General features: G+C 38.7%; 1 protein-coding gene across 4 annotated transcripts in view; it reads left to right on the plus strand.

Moving 5' to 3' along the window:
• The window catches only part of CFAP95 (cilia and flagella associated protein 95), an 85,047-nt gene extending 68,816 nt beyond the window's left edge, over positions 1-16,231 (plus strand). For 3 of the 4 annotated variants that reach the window (XM_032162646.2, XM_032162647.2, XM_032162648.2), the window contains one exon: positions 15,958-16,231. In XM_032162646.2, the coding sequence (XP_032018537.1) occupies positions 15,958-16,140 (183 nt within the window). In that variant the 3' untranslated portion in view covers positions 16,141-16,231. Of the gene's footprint in view, positions 1-11,984; positions 12,119-15,957 lie in introns of all 4 variants that reach the window. The other variant, XM_058445670.1, reaches the window with a different exon arrangement.
• The last annotated feature ends 339 nt before the right edge of the window (positions 16,232-16,570 follow it).

Genomic DNA, 16,570 nt, shown 5'->3' on the forward strand with positions numbered 1-16,570 from the left:
TACCCACATTTAAAGAATGCTTGCATGACATTGTTATTGGATACAAATAATTTTTAATTATAATAGTAGTGGATAGTTAAATAACAGAGAATAGTGATTGAACTCTAACAAATGTTGTCATGCACATAAACAAGCGTATAATTCACACATACTGAAAAAGGAGAGAATATTTTCTTGCTAGAGACTTCACCATGTGGCCTTGCCATGAACGCAGTTCACCATTCATTCAGTCTACTACATCTGCAATTATGCAAGTTTTGAAGAAATCTGAAAATATTTGGATTTATATTATCTCAAGTGTTGTGCATAAATTGAGACTTGATTAATTTTTATATTATGGTCTCTTACATTTGCTTAATCCACATTTGTATAAAGTGGGACAGCATTATAGAAAGTAAAGGAAATGCAGGTTATCATTCCATAGCTCTAAGCACTGGTAAAGAAATACAGAGGATTAGGAAGCCATGGGGTCATTTCCAAGGAGGGAAATGGAAGAAAATTGCAAGCTGTTTATTTTGAACTTCTCCTGTTAAACTAGATGTTTATTACAGCTCATCTCAGTTTCAATTAAAGAAACCTTCTCTTGAAAGTACCTCTATCATCTCCCAAAGAACCAGAATAGCGGAAAAGTTGGAAAGAAGGCACATTAGAGAACTGGTCCAAAGCTGGCTGTTAGAAACTGAGAAAATTTTTAACAGAGAATTGTTTCACAATACGTGGACAAGGCGTCCATGTATTGTTTCAGAGTAAAGAAGAAACTATATCCCTTTAACAGCAGTTATTCCCTGAAATGGCAGGATTGCCTGTCCTACCACTGGGACTCTATGCACTGGTATGGATGTGGCATTGCTAAAATATTGAGATTTCTGTGCTGGTTGGAAATGAGCTGTGGCCTCAAGTCCCCCAGGACCCTGATGTCTCAGCCTCTGGACTTCCTGGTTGCATTATGACTTTCCTGGGCCCTAAGCACTTTTGCCTTCATGGGCCCCTTCCTCCACTAAAACAAACAAACAACTATATTTTACAACTGAGTTGATATAAAGACAAAAATAATCTGAGTTACACTATATTCTCCTTTTTGTTTTTGGATTTAAAGCTTATTAAAGAAATATCTAAACTACCCTATTGGGTACTATGCTTATTACCTGGGTGACAAAATAATCTGTACACCAAACCCCCATAACATGAAATTTACCTAAATAAACAAACCTGCACATATACCTCTGAACCTAAAATAAAAGCTTTTTAAAAAGAAATATCTTTTTAGGCTATAGTTCTCATTTTCATTTTGTAAAAAATACCCATCTTTTCTTCCCTCTTTTACGCTGTTTGAATCCTTGCCTATTTTTGACTGCGTTACTGTATTTTATGGCCATGTGATGTGACTGCGTTATTCTTAACCCTCCTGAAATTATTACTAACATACCAATGAGTGTTGTTATCACACAGTGTTCTTTTTTTCTCCCCCACTGGGAAGTACTCTTGGACTTCTATGCCCTATTTTAAGACAAATTTTCTGTATAACAGCTGTCATCAGTTTCTTTGCTCTGAGGTGTTTATGGATATTATATTTTCAGCATCATTTCCAGGCTTAGCTTTGAGTTTCTACGGAGTTTGTTTTTCAAAATGGCATCTGCATTTTTTATTGTGGTAAAATATGCATAACATAAAATATACATGATGTAAAATTTACTATTTTAATCTTTTTTAGCATGTAATTCAATGGCATTAAGTACATTCCTGTTGTTGTATTCATTTTTAAAGATTCTGATTTTAAAAGAAATTAAAATATGTTCATGGGCCCCTAAAAGTATTGTGAGCCCTAGGCACTGTGCTTTCTGTGTCTGATGGCTAAGTTGTTTCAGCCTGGATTTCCTAGAAGCCAGATCAGTACCTGGCTGACTGGGGGCCTCTAGAACTTACTCAGTTGGCTTGGCTGAGAAATATTTACCATCCCAGATGCAGATGCATCTTCACTAAAAATCAAGAGTTGGGCATGGAGGAATTACCATTAGGAGCCCTTTATTGTTTAATTAGGCTCTTTCACCTCAAAAATACTCTCCAAAGAGGAATTGCGTTTGGTTTTCTATTTCCTAATGATATGGAGAGGAGGTAGAGAAATACTGGGTAGAAAAGGGTGATCCCCAGTGAGGGTCACATCCTCAAGCCTGGACCTATGGCCCAAAGTGAGAATATGCATTACTGTTTACCTGCCTGAATGTTGCCTTTCCAAAGAGGGTGATCCCCAGTGAGAGTCACATCCTCAAGCCTGGACCTATGGCCCAAAGTGAGAATATGCATTACTGTTTACCTGCCTGAATGTTGCCTTTCCAAAGACACCCTGGCCCGCCCCACCCTCCATCCTGTACCTATAAAAATCCTAGGCTTCACCAGCAGAGCAGCAGAGAAGGAGAGACGAGAAGAAGCAGTCAGACATTGGAGAGAAGCAGCTTGATTTCAGAGGGACAGTTGGTTGGGAGGACCTCAAAGAAGAGTTCAGCCAGGGACAGCCGAACTCCAGGGGAAGATTATATTCCCAATCCATCCCCTTTCCAGCTCTCCATCCCACTGAGAGCCACTTCCACTACTCAATAAAATGCTCCACATTCACCATCTTCAATTTGTTTGTGTGATCTGATTCTTCCTGGACACCATCTTCAATTTGTTTGTGTGATGTGATTCTTCCTGGACACTGAACAAGAGCTCAGGATACAGAGGGCTGTCACACAGAGCTGTTAAAACACTTAGCCATCTGTGGATGGCAAAGCTAAGACAATACACTTTAACACATGCCCTCAGGGGCTCTGAGGGTCATGGGCAACCCCTAGGCGCTTCCATGGGCTCACACAGAGTTCTGCTCCTGCTGGTCACCCAGAAGCACTTATCCCAGCCTCTGCACTCACTTACCTACCTGCAAGGAGTTGAGAGCTGCTGGCTGAGAAAGCAAGCCACCCCTTCATGAGTCCCACGAAAGGGTCAAGGGAGCGATCCCATTTTACTAAGAAGGGTTGCCCACCAGGTGCCTTAAAAAGAAGACAAGAGAAAGAATGGCTTGCTGAAAAACAGAAAGAGCTGGGACAGAAAGAGAATCCAGAACAGGGTGAAGATTCTATAGAAAGCCTCACTTGTCTGAATTACATTAGCTTTCAAATCCCAGTTATTTTAAGGCCATCTCTTTGTATCTTTGCTTCATTCCATGTCCCTATTGTCTTCCCCATTTTCATTTCAGCATAGACAGTCTCTTTCTTTTTCTTTCTCCTCCTCCTCTCCCTCCTCCTCTTTTTCTTCTGTTATTTTAAAAAATAATAGCATGGAAAATTGTTCAAGTTAATCTGGCCACATAGAAAAATCAAGTATAAAAGCCTTGTATTCTAGAGTAAAGTGTGGTTTTTCCAAACTTGTACCTGGAAAATTAAGGCTGAAATTTAACTAAATTCCAGGCTTATAATGTATCTTTATTACTTTCATTTTAGTGCTATTTTATTTGTACTTCATCTGACTATATCCACAATTTAATCTTCTTTGTCTTGTTAATTTTCTGACTCAATATTCACTAACAAACAAATAATTGCCATTTGCTTATTTATCTATCGTGTACTATTGACTGAAATGAAATGAGTGAGAGTTTTAGAATCCTCTGCAAATAAGGTAGTGGTAGGGGGTGGAATTGGAGAAGAGGAAAGGGTCTTATAATCCCTGCCAGAGTGTTCCATAATGCTGCTGCTAGTTAACCATGGAAACAGGCTTTTTTGACTTGGTTTCAGAAGGATATGTGGCCTTTCTAACCTAAATATCTTGCCTGAAAGATCTCAACACATGTCATACATATGTGTGCTGACCTTATATTTATACTTGAAGGCTTGGTTTTATATAGTTTTATAAACAAACAGTTCTGGTTCTGAGGCTCATGTCATTCTGCCAGCTCTAAGAACCACATTTCCTAGGCCCCAGCTTCAACCTTAGGATCTGCTGGTTGTTGCTCATATAACTCCATAGAACTTCCATAGATTACCGAGTTGATTGGGATACAATAGAATTTGCCTTATTGAATAAAATACACAGTTGCTGGTAGATGAGTAGAAGGAAGGAAGGAATGAAGCAAGGAAGCAAGGAAACAAGGAAAGGAGGGAAGACAGAAGAAATAAAGGGAGGAAGAGAGGAATGAAGTAACACTTACTGTCTACCATGTTCCAGGCACTGGCTTAGTTATCTTACATGTATTAGCTCACTTAATCCTCACAACTGCCCCAGAATATCAACCTATTAGAATTATATACTGAGGAATCTGTGTCCCAGAGAGTTTAAGTATGAGTAATAACACACCATATAAGTGTTCAAAGTGAACTTGGGTCTGATTCCAAGTGCCATATTTCTAGCTACTTTGCAAAACACGACTCAAAACTTATATACTCCAACCTTTGTAGGCCTTGATCTCCTCACTTTAAGACTAGAGTTAGATGGACAGGCATGGTGGATCACACCTGTATTCCCAGTACTTTGGAAGGCTGAGGTGGGCAGTTCATTTGAGCTCAGGAGGTCCAGGCCAGTCTGGCCAACATGGTGATACCCCATCTTTACTAAACATACAAAAGATTAGTTGGGCCTGGTAGCAGTGAGCCTAGATTGCACCACTGCATTCCAACCTGGGTGACAGAGTGAGACTCTGTCTCAAAAAAAAAAAAAAAAGACTAGGGTTAGACAGTATGATAGTTAATTTTCTGTGTCAGCTTAACCAGATTATTTGCCCTGTAGTTTAGTCAAATACTTGTCTAGATGTTGTTGTGGAGGTCTTTTGTAAATGTGATTAACATTTACAATCAGTTAACTTTTAGTAAAGATTATTCCAAATAATGTAAGTGGGCCTCATTGAATCAGTTTACAGCCTTAAGTGCAAAAAACTAAGGTTTTCTGGAGAAAAAGGAATTCAGTCTCAAGATTGTAACACAGAAATCCTTCCTGAGTTACTTGCTGGCCTCCACAATCATGTGAGCCAATTCCTTAAAATCAATCTCTCTCTCTCTCTCTCTCTCTGTGTGTGTGTGTGTGTCTATTCTGTTGGTTCTTTGATACAGACACAATGATCTTTCCAAGCTCTCTGGATCTCAGATTCTACTATTTGATTTGATTTGATTCTGTCTCAATGATCTTTTCCCATTGAAATAGTAATTTATTTATGACCACGTATCCTTTTGGATTAAAGACCTTGGTAGACATTTAATTCAAACTTAGTTGAAAATTAAATGTTAATTATACTTAATTATAAATTAATTATTTTAACTTCCTGCTCATCTTGTATATCACCAACAGTAGAGGAATTGTGGAGTCTTAATTCTCAGGAAACAGATTAAGTGTTTTTTAGGGTTGTGTTCTTTTAGTAGAGAGATACCCTATTTCTCCAGAAACTTAACTTTTGCTTTATGTTGCCTCTAAAGTTATTTATTAACTTTTTTGAGACGGAGTCTTGCTCTGTCACTCAGGCTGGAGTGCAGTGGTGTGATCTCGGCTCACTGCAATCTCTACCTCCCAGGCTCAAGTGATCCTCCTGCCTCAGCCTCTGAAAGTGCTGGGATTACAGGCGTGAGCTGCTGCTGGTCTAACATTTGTTTCTAAGTTAGGCCATAAAGCTAAGTTCTGCTTCAGAGAACTTGGAATTATGAGATATTTTATTTTCTTCTTTTTAATTATCTTCAATTTCTACAGTGAACATATATGACTTTTGTAAGGAGAAATAAGGTTTTAAAGATTGAGAAGCCTAGGCCTCAAATTGATATACAGCCCATTAAGTCATTCCATTATAAAACAGTGGCAGAGGTAAATGTCCTCACATAATATAGACTGAAGAATAAGAAAAATCATATTTGTGTTTTATATGAGTGAAGTGATAGAGCCAATTTTGTGCATTAGAAAGAAATAAATATATTAATAACTAATGTTTAATTGTGTATTGCTTAGTTTTCGATGCTGGCCATAACTAAAATTTGTGTGATATTAATCTTTAAAAGTCAATTTATTTGTGAAGTGTTCATTTATACAGATCTTCATATTTTTTTGTAGCGAAACCTTACTATGTTAACTGGATTCATTAGTGGTAGAGATATTTATATTTCTATCGACAGCTTAAATTTCTTTGTACTTTCCATGGCTATTTCCCTGTAGCTAAGAGTCTTATGCTCTATTACTACCTGTATTTGTTACAAATGCTTCTCCCTCCTAAAACTTTATCAAGTAAATAGTAGTAGTAAATAATTCTTAAATACATAAGAATATATCCCACTAGTTACATATTTATTTAGCTACATTTGCCAATTATTCTTATGTTTGTGACACAATCATTGGAGGAAAAAATATCCAGTAGAAATAAAATTTGGTCAGGTGCAGTGGCTCACACCTGTCATCCCAATGCTTTGGGAGGCTTGGGATGGCAAAATGGCTTGAGGCCAAGAGTTCAAACCTGCAGTGAGCTGTGATCACACCACTGCACTCCAGGTTGGGTGACACATCAAGACTCTGTCTCTGAAAAACAAATTTTGAAAAAATTAAAGAAATAAAATATTTTAAATTTAGTGAAAAATATGAATGAGGGAATCCACCTTAGATACCCATCCCCCGTTGGTCCCCAGGGTAGATAAGGTAGATTTGATTGTAGGGTAATTCTTCTTTTCCTCCCACCATTCTGCACGTGTGCTTAGAAGACAACCTTATTAGAGGAAGGCAAGTCTTCAGTCAAGTGCATGTAATTGGTAAAGACTTTTATACATGATGTATGCTGGAAATAATGAAACAAAATATCACAATTTACTGTTATATCTATTTTTATTCCATCCAATATGACATTCACATAAATAAGCTTACTAACTCAAATATCATTTTAAGAGTAAATGGAACACTCAAAATGAGCATCCTTATAGGCATACTAGGGAAAATGGTCTTTGCTGTAATAATGCCAGGTGGCTAATAGCTATCTTTAATAGTGGAGGCAAGGTTAGTTTGCACTGACTAATTTGGCCAGGAAACATAGCCCATTATGCATTTTTATGGACGATCTGGATGAAGGAATTGAGACTATGTTTCCAAATTATCTTGTAATATTAAATTAGGCAGAGTTACTATGTTCCAGAAGGCAGTCCTAAAACTGAAAGTGACCTTGAAAAATAAAACTATCAGAAATGAAAGGTCCTAAAGAAAAAGGATGAAATCCTATATTAATGAGTAGAACCAAGGAATAGCCTACCAGAAGATTGGAAAAAATCAGCTAAGGACTGGCTATACAGTTGACTAAGAAGTAGCAGTATCATCTTATCCCGAAAAAAGGTGCAGGAGATAATGGTGCTTAGAGTAAGGATAGAGCATACAAGGGGCCATGGGGGTGGAGGTGGAGTGGATACTGGGAGAGCCCATCATTTAAAGATACATTAATGCATTTTACTGATGTAAGTGGTAAAACCATGAGGGAAGGTGGGTTGGGGGAACCACTCACTAAGAGGACCCTCCTTTAACATCCTAACCTGCCTTGCCATGATCTGAGAAAGAAAAAAGAGAAGGAAGAGAACAAGAAGAAAAGAAACAAGAATGCTTTCTTAACCAATTTTCTGAAGGCCAGTTTTCCCCTACGGTGATTCTTTTGCTGCAACTCCAGTGCTTCCTGTCTTGCAGGGCCTGTTTTGCCTTCAGCATTCCTTTCTCTGATGCTCTTTCTTTTCCTCCTTCTACCAGCATGTTTTATGGGACTCCCCCAATCCTTCACTGAAAATGCACCCTCAAGGGTGGCTAGAGGTTAATTGAGATTGTTGTGTTTTGTCAGGTGCTACTCTGGGTTAGGCTTCTTTGGAGCTTAGCAATTGTTGGTTACCGCTACATTCTTCAGCCTCCCTCCCTCTTCAGAGCCTATGACATTGCAACACTCTCTCCTAACCTCTCCTTCTCTGTCCTTCATGGCTTCTTTATGGACCCAATCATGGGATTCCCCAACATTTGTGCCCTAGATTCCTGCACCTCTCATTTTACACAATCTCAGAGAATTCATCCATTGCCATGGCTCTGTACCAATCAACCAATCAACCCCCTAAACCAATTGGGCGGGGGGTAATTTTAATTGTTGTATAATTTCAAACTTACAGGAAAGTTTCAAAAATGGCATAAGGAGCTTCCATATATTCTTTGCAGAGTTGATAGCTGTTTACCATATGAAGGTAGGCTGAAGACATCCTGCCCTTTTGCTTCTAAATAGTTCAATGTGTATCTCCTAAAAATAAGGACAAGTGTCTGTGGTACAGTTTTCAATTTCAGGAAAATTGATACAGTGCAGTTATATAATCCACAGTCCATGTTAAATATAATCTATGGTCCCAATAATGTTCTTTATAGCTATTTTTTCCCTGCCAGTGATCACTGCTGTGCTTAGGGCACTGACTTCTCTCCAGGCTATCTGTCCCACAGCACTACCTTCCAAATAAACATTTTTTACTGATGTCATCTTAAATTAAAAATGTCTAAAATGTGACTCATCATTTCCCCCATAAAACAAATCATCCCCACCCCCATGTCTTTCTAATTCTTTTCAGTGTTATTATAACTCTCTTGGCCTTCCAGGCTTGAAGCTATGAATCATCTTTTGTTCCTTATCCCCAGTTAGCTATGTAAGTCCTTTATGTTCTTCTTGTGAAATGACTCTTTCATTCTGCATAAGCCTTTGTGCACTAATGCCCACTCATCCCACACATCAGACAAATTCTTCTGATTACACTCATCTACCTGAAGGGCTCAGAAAAAGCTTGCAATGGTTGTCCTTCCTTAAGTAAACTCTGTCACAACTCTGTGTGTGTAGCACTGAATAGTGACCTAGCCAACAGTAACATATAGTAATTCACAAATCTGTTTCAATACACACCTTCTTCCCATTCCCACTAAATAAATGTTGAAGAGAGATTTACCAATTATGTTAGGGTGTGGAAAACATAACTACAACTCACATATGCAGAGGAAATTTATCTAACTGATAATTGACCTTCTTCTGGAGCCCACCAGTGGGAAAACATAAGTTCTTCAATCCATATAAAGCTTAGTCTGATGCCATAATTTAAATAGTTCTGCTTTCTATAGAAAGTGTTTAATTCCTCCTGAAGAAAACGCTCACCTTCTCAGAGATCCTCTCCCATCCTGTATGTGCAGAGAAGAGCTAACATAGCAGAACTGAGACTATTATCCTTTCGAAGCCTGCTTACAATGTTGGTCCTTGATGGGCATCTAGAAACTTGGCTTTCAGGATAAGAATTCCCTGATTAGAATGACTCGTTGTATCTAAAATGGCTGCCTACATGACCTAGCTCCCAGTAAAAACTTTGGGCACTGAGTCTGCAATTAGCTTTCCCAGCAGACAGCATGGCACAACTCACTGTTGGTGGATTTACACTCATCCTGTGTGACTCCACTGGGAGAGGACTCTTGGAAATTTGCGCCTGGTTTCCTGTGGATGTCAGCCCATAGCCTTTGCTGTTTTTGCTTTGTATCATTTTTATGTAATAAATCAAAACCATGAGTACAACTATACAGGCAGTCCCTGACTTACGATGGTTCAACTTACAATTTTTTGACTTTATGATGCATTTATTGGTATTAAATGCATTTCACCTTATGAGCTTTTTTTACTTAGATGGGTTTATTAAGATGTAACTGCATTGCAAATTGAGGAGCATCTGTATATAGGTGTGTGTGCATATACACACACAACTGTGAGTCCTCCTAGATCATCAAACCTGAGGTGGTCTTGGGGACCCCAATACACCATACTCTTTTCTCCCTGAAAAGAGGAGAAAAATTCTATTTTCCAAAACTGGTCACAACTTGTGCTCCTGTCCCACATGCTCTTATGATGTGATTTTGACACTCCTCCAACTGAGAAGCAGAGTCTAAATTACTCCCCTAGAGAGAATCATGGTGAACTGTGACTATGGTGGCATGGATGCTATGTGACTTTCAAGGCTAGGTGATAAAGAGCAATACACCTTCCTCTTGTTTCACTTTGTGGGATGCACATTCTCAGGACCCAGTCACTGTGCTGTGAGGAAGCTAAGCAGAGGACCCATGCAGCTGTTCCAACCAACAGCCCCAGCCGAGGTCCCAGCAGCCAGCCAGCATCAGTGACCAAATGGAATGAGATGTGTACAGCCCCTACCCTCAACTCACTTCCAACTTTCATATCTTCTATGAGTCTGTCTTCTTTCTATGAATCAGCTGAGACCTCGAACATTGCAGAGCAGAGGGCTGCCTTTGCCATATCCTGTCCAAATTCCTGACCCAAAGAATCTGGAGGCATAGTGAAATGGCTATTGTTTTACACTAGTATGAGCAGAGTGGGTTGTTTGCAGCAACAAGAATGCAGCTTTCCCTACAATGGCATCCAGATACATGGAGAGAAGGATGTGACTTAGCATCCTGATGCCAGAAGGGAGGAGGAGGGTTTTACATGTGGTATTTTCTGCCTGTTCTGTTCTCTGGGGTGATATCCCTAGTCTACCTGGTTGCTCTTTTCTTTGCTGGCATTAGTGGCCCAACTTTATGGACATTGTAACTGGCAGTCTTTTTCTCTTTATCCCTGGGCTTGGTTGGAGCCCAGAAGGCCTGTCTGGGATGACTCAGCCTCATTTCCATTCCCATAGACACTGTACACCCTACAGACAACTTCTGTGACTCTTATGCAGCCCCAGCTCCAATGGTCACCTCTGCAGCCCCTGTTAGTATCCTCCTCTGCAGACTTGCAGCTACCTTAGGATCTCATCCATGCCACAGGAAAACAAAAGTGGCTCAGAATTGATGAAACTTAGTGGTTCCCTCTACCTGACTATGCTAGTGAAAGGAAAGGGCCATCTGAGAGTTGATCCATTTCAAGAGTTTCCAACAGAAACGGGGGCCAGGAAGCTCCTATGTATTTTTTTTACACTTTAAGTTCTAGGGTACATGTGTACAACGTGCAGGTTTGTTACATATGTATACATGTGCCATGTTGGTGTGCTGCACCCATTAACTCATCATTTACATTAGGTATAACTCCTAATGCTATCCTTTCTCCCTCTCCCCACCCCACGACAGGCCCCAGTGTGTGATGTTCCCCACCCCGTGTCCAAGTGTTCTCATTGTTCAATTCCCACCTATGAGTGAGAACATGCGGTGTTTGGTTTTTTGTCCTTGCGATAGTTTGCTGAGAATGATGGTTTCCAGCTTCATCCATGTCCCTACAAAGGACATTAACTCATCATTTTTTATGGCTGCATAGTATTCCATGATGTATATGTGCCACATTTTCTTAATCCAGTCTATCATTGATGGACATTTGGGTTGGTTCCCACTCTTTGCTATTGTGAGTAGTGCCGCAATAAACACACGTGTGCATGTGTGTTTATAGCAGCATGATTTAGAATCCTTTGGGTATATACCCAGCAATGGGATGGCTGGGTCAAACGGTATTTCTAGTTCTAAATCCTTGAGGAATCACCACACTGTCTTCCACAATGGTTGAACTAGTTTATAGTCTCACCAACAGTGTAAAAGTGTTCCTATTTCTCCACATCCTCTCTAGCACCTGTTATTTCCTGACTTTTTAATGATCGCCATTCTAACTGGTGTGAGATGGTTATCTTATTGTGGTTTTGATTTGCATTTCTCTGATGGCCAGTGATGATGAGCATTTTTTTCATGTGTCTGTTGGCTGCATAAATGTCTTCTTTTGAGAAGTGTCTGTTCATATCCTACAGAATGGGAAAAAAATTTTTGCAATCTACTCATCTGACAAAGGGCTAATATCCAGAATCTACAAAGAGATCCTGTGTATTTATTGCCATTATTCTCATTCATCTAGTGTACCATTCCCTATTCAGGTCAAAGGGATTTCGCCTGATTAAAGCCCAGGGATGGGAAAATTGGGACATAATGTTGGCTCTTTCTGCTTTCCTTTCCCCTTTGCTTTTTAATTCTTATAATTCCCTAGACAGGTTCTTCCCTATCTTCCTTCTCTTCATTTCGACTCTTCTCTAAGTCTTCATAGCAAAGGATATTTTCTCTACCCATTTGGAGAACTCTATAATCTCCCAGGTTTGGTCACTGACATTCTAAAGTCCTCAAAACTGTGAGTTGGATTACAAGGATATTGTCTTGCTCAAAAATCCTATTTTGTATGTTAGAAGCTGGTATGACTTTGCTCTTTGGTTGGTGTTTTTCTGAAACAAAGTACAAATGGGTGGTTGTATACATGGAAAGAGGAAAACACATGAATAATTTTCCAGTTATTACCCCCTTTATTGACTTGAGTGGTATACTAAATGACTTTCTTGTCCAGGATTCCCACAATACCAGTTTTGCCTCGATTCCGAGCTGCAGTCAATAGTAACGTTTTTTAAGGTTGTTCTTGGCATACTTGGTTTTTTTTTCTATTCTATTTCATGCTTTTTGTGTTAAACTTTGAAAAGCATACTCACTCTGCTTTCTTATAATTATACCCTCTAGGTTTCTAGTAAGTTGTTCTAATTTTTGAATACCTGCCTTGTTCTCCTATTTTATGTTTGCATGTTTCTGATTCCTAGTTGTATGCTTTGTCACAAATTTCCTGTTTTCCTTCCCTCCTACTTTTCTTTTTCTTTTCTTTTTTTTTTTTTTTGAGACGGAATCTCGCTCTGTCGCCCAGGCTGGAGTGCAGTGGCGCGATCTCGGCTCACTGCAAGCTCCGCCTCCCGGGTTCACGCCATTCTCTTGCCTCAGCCTCTCCGAGTAGCTGGGACTACAGGCGCCCGCCACCACGCCCGGCTAATTTTTTTTTGTATTTTTAGTAGAGACAGGGTTTCACCGTGGTTTCGATCTCCGCTGGGATTACAAGCGTGAGCCACCGCGCCCGGCCCCTCCTACTTTTCATATATGCCCTGCTCCCTTGGTTTTAATCCATTTATTTGCTCTGATTCCAAGTACCTCAGTGTTCCAATATTGTAGATTATTCAGGTGTATGTTAGGATGCTTTTAATAAGATGTACAAAATCCAGCTAAAACTGGGTCAGACTATAAAAGCAACTTACTGGCTTCCATGTTCTAAAAAGTCAGACTTCAGGAAATGATTGATACAGTAATGCTGTTGTGTTTCTTACTGACTCTCAGATGTGACTTTTATGGTGTTGGTTTCATGCTAAATTGGTTGTAGGAGAGCTGCAAACAGCACCCTGGGATAGATGCTTCTTCTTTTATGTCCAATCATGGAAAAAGAACTCTTTCACATAGACCATTGAACGGAAGTCCTGGGCTTTAATCTGTTTGGACCACTTTAAGTCACATGCCTAACACTGAACCTATTACTGTTATTGAGAATGAGATGCCGCTATTCTGATTGTCTTCAGCCAATTAGATTCTGCTCCTAGACCTGGGACTGGGATCAATCCTACTCAGACTGCATCCCTGCTACACTCTGGGAAATGGGAGAAGCGGACTCAGGGGTGAGCTGGAGCCAGCTCTTAACAGTTGGCATGAGCTAACTATGCTCACCTCTTCTTCAGTGTTCACTTACCTCACTCTGGTAACTTGAAGTTAGCCTTAGTGGGGGTATTTACGCCACAGAAATTGGCAAATATTACAATTTTAATTTTTTAGAGCTGGTTTACCAACACATCACTGAGAATGAGAGGAACCCAATGTAACTAACATGGATTAACAGGCAACAGTCTCTTAACTAGTTTTTCTAATGTCAGAATTGCTTCTTCCAATGCATTCTTTTTTTTTTTTTTTTTGAGACAGGGTCTTGCTCTGTTGCCCAGGCTGGAGAGCAGTGGCATGATTGCGGCTCGCTGCAGTCTCAGCTTCCTAGGCTTAAGTGATCCTTACACCTCAGCATCCCGAGTAGCTGGGACTACAAGAACTTGTCATCATGCCCAGCTAATTTTATAAAGACGTGGTCTCACTGTGTTGCCCAGGCTAGTCTCAAACCCCTGGCCTCAAGTGATCCTCACACCTTGGCCTTCCAAAGTGTTGGGATTATAGGAGTGAGCCACTGTGCCTGGCCCATTCTTTTTTTAATAACAGCTTCACTGAGATATAATTTCATATACTATAACACTCACCCTTTTAAAGTGTACAATTCAGTGATTTTTTAGTATATTTATGGGATTGTACAATCATCACCATTGTCAATTTCAGAACATTTTTGTCATCCCAGGAAACTCAGTACCTATTAACAGTCACTCCTCATTCCTTCCCATCATCCCATTCCCTGGCAATCACCAGTCTACTTTTCTGTCTCTGTGAATTTGCCTGTCCTGCACACTTAATACAAGAAATTGTACAATATGTGGTTTCGCTTCTTAGCACAATGTTTTCAGGGTTTTTCAATTCTGTAGCATGTATCAGTATTTTATTCCTTTTGTTGACAAATAATATTTCATTGTATGTTTAGACCATGTTTGTTTATTCATGTAATTGATGACATGTGAATGATTGAGATCCAATTCTAACCACAGTTCCAGAATCCAGTTTTTTCCTCCTCTAGTCTTTAGTGCTTCTGCTACCAGAATCACCTTCCTAGAACAGCACATTTCATCTTGTCACTCACCTCATAAAAATCCTTCTCTCTGCCTATGAAACGCTCAATGAGCACATAGATGCTGTATTTGAAGCTCTCTTCAGTTCGACTGCAGCAGGGATGGAAATGAGAAGATCTCACCTTCCTTTGAGGGAACGTTTTGGCCAGTGATGCTCAAATCTCATTTAAAGGACCTCTATTTGACTTACCCACCAAGCAACCAACCATAACACCTGAAGAAATAGCCCGAATGACAAAAGCAAAAGCCCAAACTACATAGAACAGTGACACAGATATTATATAGCTCTACAATTTTATAGTCGATATTTATTTTCATCTCTTAATTGATAAAGGTTTTGTTAGGGTTCTGGAGGGATAATGAGTTTTATAGTCAGATAGATCTAATTTGTAGTCCTGGCTTAGTCGCTTATTACTGCCTTTCTTTAAATTCTCTCCTGAGATTTTAAGCAAATCATCATTTCTACGTGTAAAGTGGGTGTAATAATTCATACCTCAGAGCCCAGTTATGGATTAAAAACATATAAACACTCAAATACTTGTGCCTAACCCGTAATAGGCACTCAATAAATACATGGACACTATTAAGGTTGAATATATGAATAAAATTTTCAGTTGTTTTTGACAAAACCAATCTAAGATTATAACTGGTGTTCTTTCATTGTTTTATAGCTTTGGTGATTTAATTTCAATATTGTCCTAGTGCTTTAAAATTAGAGCCAATTTAAAGCAGAAATTAGATAAACAGTTAAAAGTCTTTATGTTCCATGTCTGCCATTACCCTTGGTGTAATCGGTAAGAATCAATATATCCTCTGGGAAATAGTCAATGATAGTATCTGGTCTTATTACAATGAAGCTTTTCTGAAGTGGCCTAAGGATAAACATCTTAAACACTACACTGGGTTATGTTGAGGTAAATTCTTACAGGAATGTGTCAGAGCTTGGCATTTACCAGTGTCATGGGAAGTATGACTTGGTAACAATTATTAAAGATATAACCCAAGATATTATTCTTTGCAAGGTTATAACATATTTTTAAAAGGTGTTGAATTGTAGTTAAATTATAATTGTTTTGTTCTTATATATATGATCATACAATTTAAATTGTTCTTTGTGCTATGTATTTGTGGTTTAGAAAAATTTTACATGTGTAGTAACTTTTTAGTTTTATAAACAACCATGAACTATATTCTTTTTTTGGGCTTTGAAGTAATTATGAATGCAATAGCCATTTTTTTAATTGAAACATTTGCTATTTGAGAGAACAAATTGATCAATTGTTAAAAATTAACCTTCAATCATAAGAATAATATATGAAAAATAAACTTTTGAAGATTACTTCTTTTTACATATTTCAGTTATTAAATATTATTTCTCTTCTTTCCCCCATAGGCTTATCCCTGTCAAGATGATTATTCCATAGTCTACAGAAAATGCCGTTCTCAGTTCACGGATCTAAATGGTTCTAAAAGATTTGGCATCAACACTTGGCATGATGAGAGTGGGATTTATGCTAATTCAGATGTAAAACGGAAACTCTATCCCTTGACTAGTGGGCCTATTGTGCCCATTTAAAAATAATGTATAGAATCAGCATCTCTGACTAATGAAAAATGGATGTAGCAGTTGATGATTTTCTATCTTAATAAATGCAATGAAAGTGTTACTATAGTCGATTCCTTGAAGCAGAAAGTCTTACTTTCTGGACCAGTGTTTATATCCTTATTTCATAAGCTACTCTGGTATTTTCCAAAGTTTATTGTGTGTCTTGCTGAGAGTATGCTACACAATTCTAGATGGTATTTAGTGAAACATTATTTTATGGATTAGGTATTTCTTTTAATAATTATTAGAAAAACATAAAACTAGCACAATCAAGCTTGTGATTGCTTAGGGTGTGGCTAATTATAAAAAAGTAGGCCAACTTAAATTCCACTGAAGACAAATTTTAAGTGAATAAATATATAGGTTGACATAAAACTTAAATGGCCAAAGTTTAGGCAAC

The sequence above is a fragment of the Hylobates moloch genome, unplaced genomic scaffold, assembly GCF_009828535.3.
Source record: "Hylobates moloch isolate HMO894 unplaced genomic scaffold, HMol_V3 SCAFFOLD_10, whole genome shotgun sequence".
Taxonomy (NCBI): Eukaryota; Metazoa; Chordata; class Mammalia; order Primates; family Hylobatidae; genus Hylobates; species Hylobates moloch.